Source organism: Dipteris shenzhenensis, chromosome 32 (genome assembly GCF_047967505.1).
Source record: "Dipteris shenzhenensis isolate YYH24624 ecotype China chromosome 32, Dip_SZ_1.0, whole genome shotgun sequence".
Classification (NCBI taxonomy): domain Eukaryota; kingdom Viridiplantae; phylum Streptophyta; class Polypodiopsida; order Gleicheniales; family Dipteridaceae; genus Dipteris; species Dipteris shenzhenensis.
In genome coordinates this window covers 38,279,811-38,281,919 of record NC_141627.1, presented here as the reverse complement: position 1 = coordinate 38,281,919, position 2,109 = coordinate 38,279,811, and the positions used below count along the sequence as shown (strand labels likewise).

The 2,109-nt window shown below is 48.6% G+C and overlaps 1 protein-coding gene across 1 annotated transcript; it reads right to left on the bottom strand.

Moving 5' to 3' along the window:
- Nucleotides 1–334: 334 nt before the first annotated feature.
- LOC147880719 (uncharacterized) lies at nucleotides 335–1,687 on the bottom strand. The gene has a single exon (XM_087370661.1). The coding sequence runs from the start codon at nucleotides 1,685–1,687 to the stop codon at nucleotides 335–337; it is 1,353 nt and encodes a 450-aa protein (XP_087226787.1).
- Between the last annotated feature and the right edge of the window lie 422 nt (nucleotides 1,688–2,109).

Below are 2,109 nucleotides of genomic sequence, written 5' to 3'. Positions count from 1 at the left end.
AATCACGACACATGGCTTAACAAGGGCTTAGAACAGGAAAACTTCCTTTTAGGGTGCCTATGTAAAGATTTACATAGTCACATTTGTAAAGATTACAAATGTGACGACGCTCCTATGGGTGCTTTCCTTACTATGCGTGCGTGACAATATCGTCGCAATACAAAAGAGCAACTAGTTCGCTTCGCTAGCCTTGTAGAATATTTGGGCTTGTAGATACAGGCAAGTGAGCAAATTTGTTTGTGCAAACTTGTTTCCCACCTGCGCTTTGGTCAAGTGCCACATGGAGCATGCGCAACAACCATGTGTCCTCCACCTGTTTAAATCTCTACTGGAATCATACTTTCAAAGGCATAGCACCAAGAAACCTTGTTTTCAGTGACAGGATGGCTCCTTTCATCAACGTCTCTTCATTTTTGAGGAATTGATCATATACCGCAAGGCAGTACTTCTGCCGCTTCTCTACTTCTTTCCTTTCCATAGCCCTCACGACGGGTACAACACGATGCATCTCTGTGGAGGGAAACTGGAGGAGGCAGCGGTGCCAGTGGATGAGAGTGTCGAAGGGCTTTACATAGTTGTCAGCTATGAGAACCGGAATCACACCCGCCGATAGCACCTCTACAAATCTGTAAGAGTTGGGCTGACGGCCTGCCGGAACGAGGCCAAAAGTGGTGTTCATCAAGTCCCTGAATGAGTACTTTGCATGAAGTGCTTCATCTTCATCACAGTGGACGCCAAGCGCGGGAGTTTCCTGGCGAACGAGATCGTTTGTGCGCTGCCTGCAGCTTGTTACGACGATGATATCCTGTCCATTATGCATAGATCGAAACGATTCGTAGCTTCGGAGGACTCCTTCTCCAGATATGCCCAAGTAGCGCAGCCCCCTGAAGGTGAGCAGATACTTCCTATCAAATGGTTTTATTTCTTGAAATTCCCTCATATGAGTCTTTCCAGGCAACGGAATGCTTAAGTCGAACCCAGGACGGTAGATGGTCTCGTGCATATCAGAAGCCATGACGGAGGCAAAGCCAATTGACTCCTGCGGAGGCCCCCTTTGTGTCCAGATATCCGCAAAATTGATAAGAACATGGTTCATCCCGCCATTCCAATAGGGGAGCGTGTTTGGATGCGGTTGATGAGGCTTGTCAAGATCCAGGTATACAAAGAAGAGACAGGCCTTTTCGGGGTTAGTAGTGTGCCACTTGGTCTGACTGATGCGTGAGAAGTATCTCACCGGGGGACTTGGCAAGTAATAGGAGTAGATCAGAAGGCTTTGAGCATTCTCACACCTAGAATAGTTGAAGCAGACATCCATACTGCAGCGGGGAAACAAGACTGGATAGTGCCATGCTCGACCTTGAGCATACCAAGTCTCGTACCTGACGATAGTCTCCGTTTTGGTTTGCCGAGTTCCATCTTTAGTTTCGTTGCAAGGTTTCTGCTGGACCAATGCAACAGCCTCATCTGCACAACCGCTAGCATTCGGTCTGAGCTGCATTTGTGTTGAACAGAACGTACTGCAGTTGCAAGCTCCAGCGGACCTCAAAGTGACGATGGGGAGTCCAGCACCGGTCCAACTAAGCGGCGGTGGTTGAAACACGATGCTGAAAAGGCCGAGGTAAGATAAGGTCGCTCCAAGGCCGAAGCAGAGGATGAGAGCACCAACGGAATTGACAATCGTTCCCATGAGCATATTTCAGCAAGGATGCGCCAATGAAGTAGGGAAAATGGGCAGAGGAGGAAGAAAAGAGGAGAGTCTAAGCTCCAAGGCGACCTTGCGCAAAGGGCGCTATAGTTAAGCAAAGACGGTGCAGGAAGATAGAGAGCTGTTGCAGAAGAACGTGTTGGGTTGGAAAATGAGAATGAACAAGTTATTTGTGTGCGACGTGCAGGCCCTCTTTCATTTCCCACGCGCTCACCAGCGTGCCACGTTGAAAAACTGGGTTCACGAGCTAGAATATCCGGTCTTCTCGTCTTAGAGCTACATGGAGATACGGAAGCAAATTCTATGATTGAGTGGGGAATCCATGGCCACATGGAGCTAGCGAGCTTTGAAGCTCCATAGCTGAATTTGGAGGTACGTGTGCTGCCTTAACTCCACCTAGCCAC

Bases quoted from the DNA above. Each gene is read 5' to 3' on its own strand.
- LOC147880719 (XM_087370661.1), bottom strand. From the start codon at position 1,687: ATGGGAACGATTGTCAATTCCGTTGGTGCTCTCATCCTCTGCTTCGGC.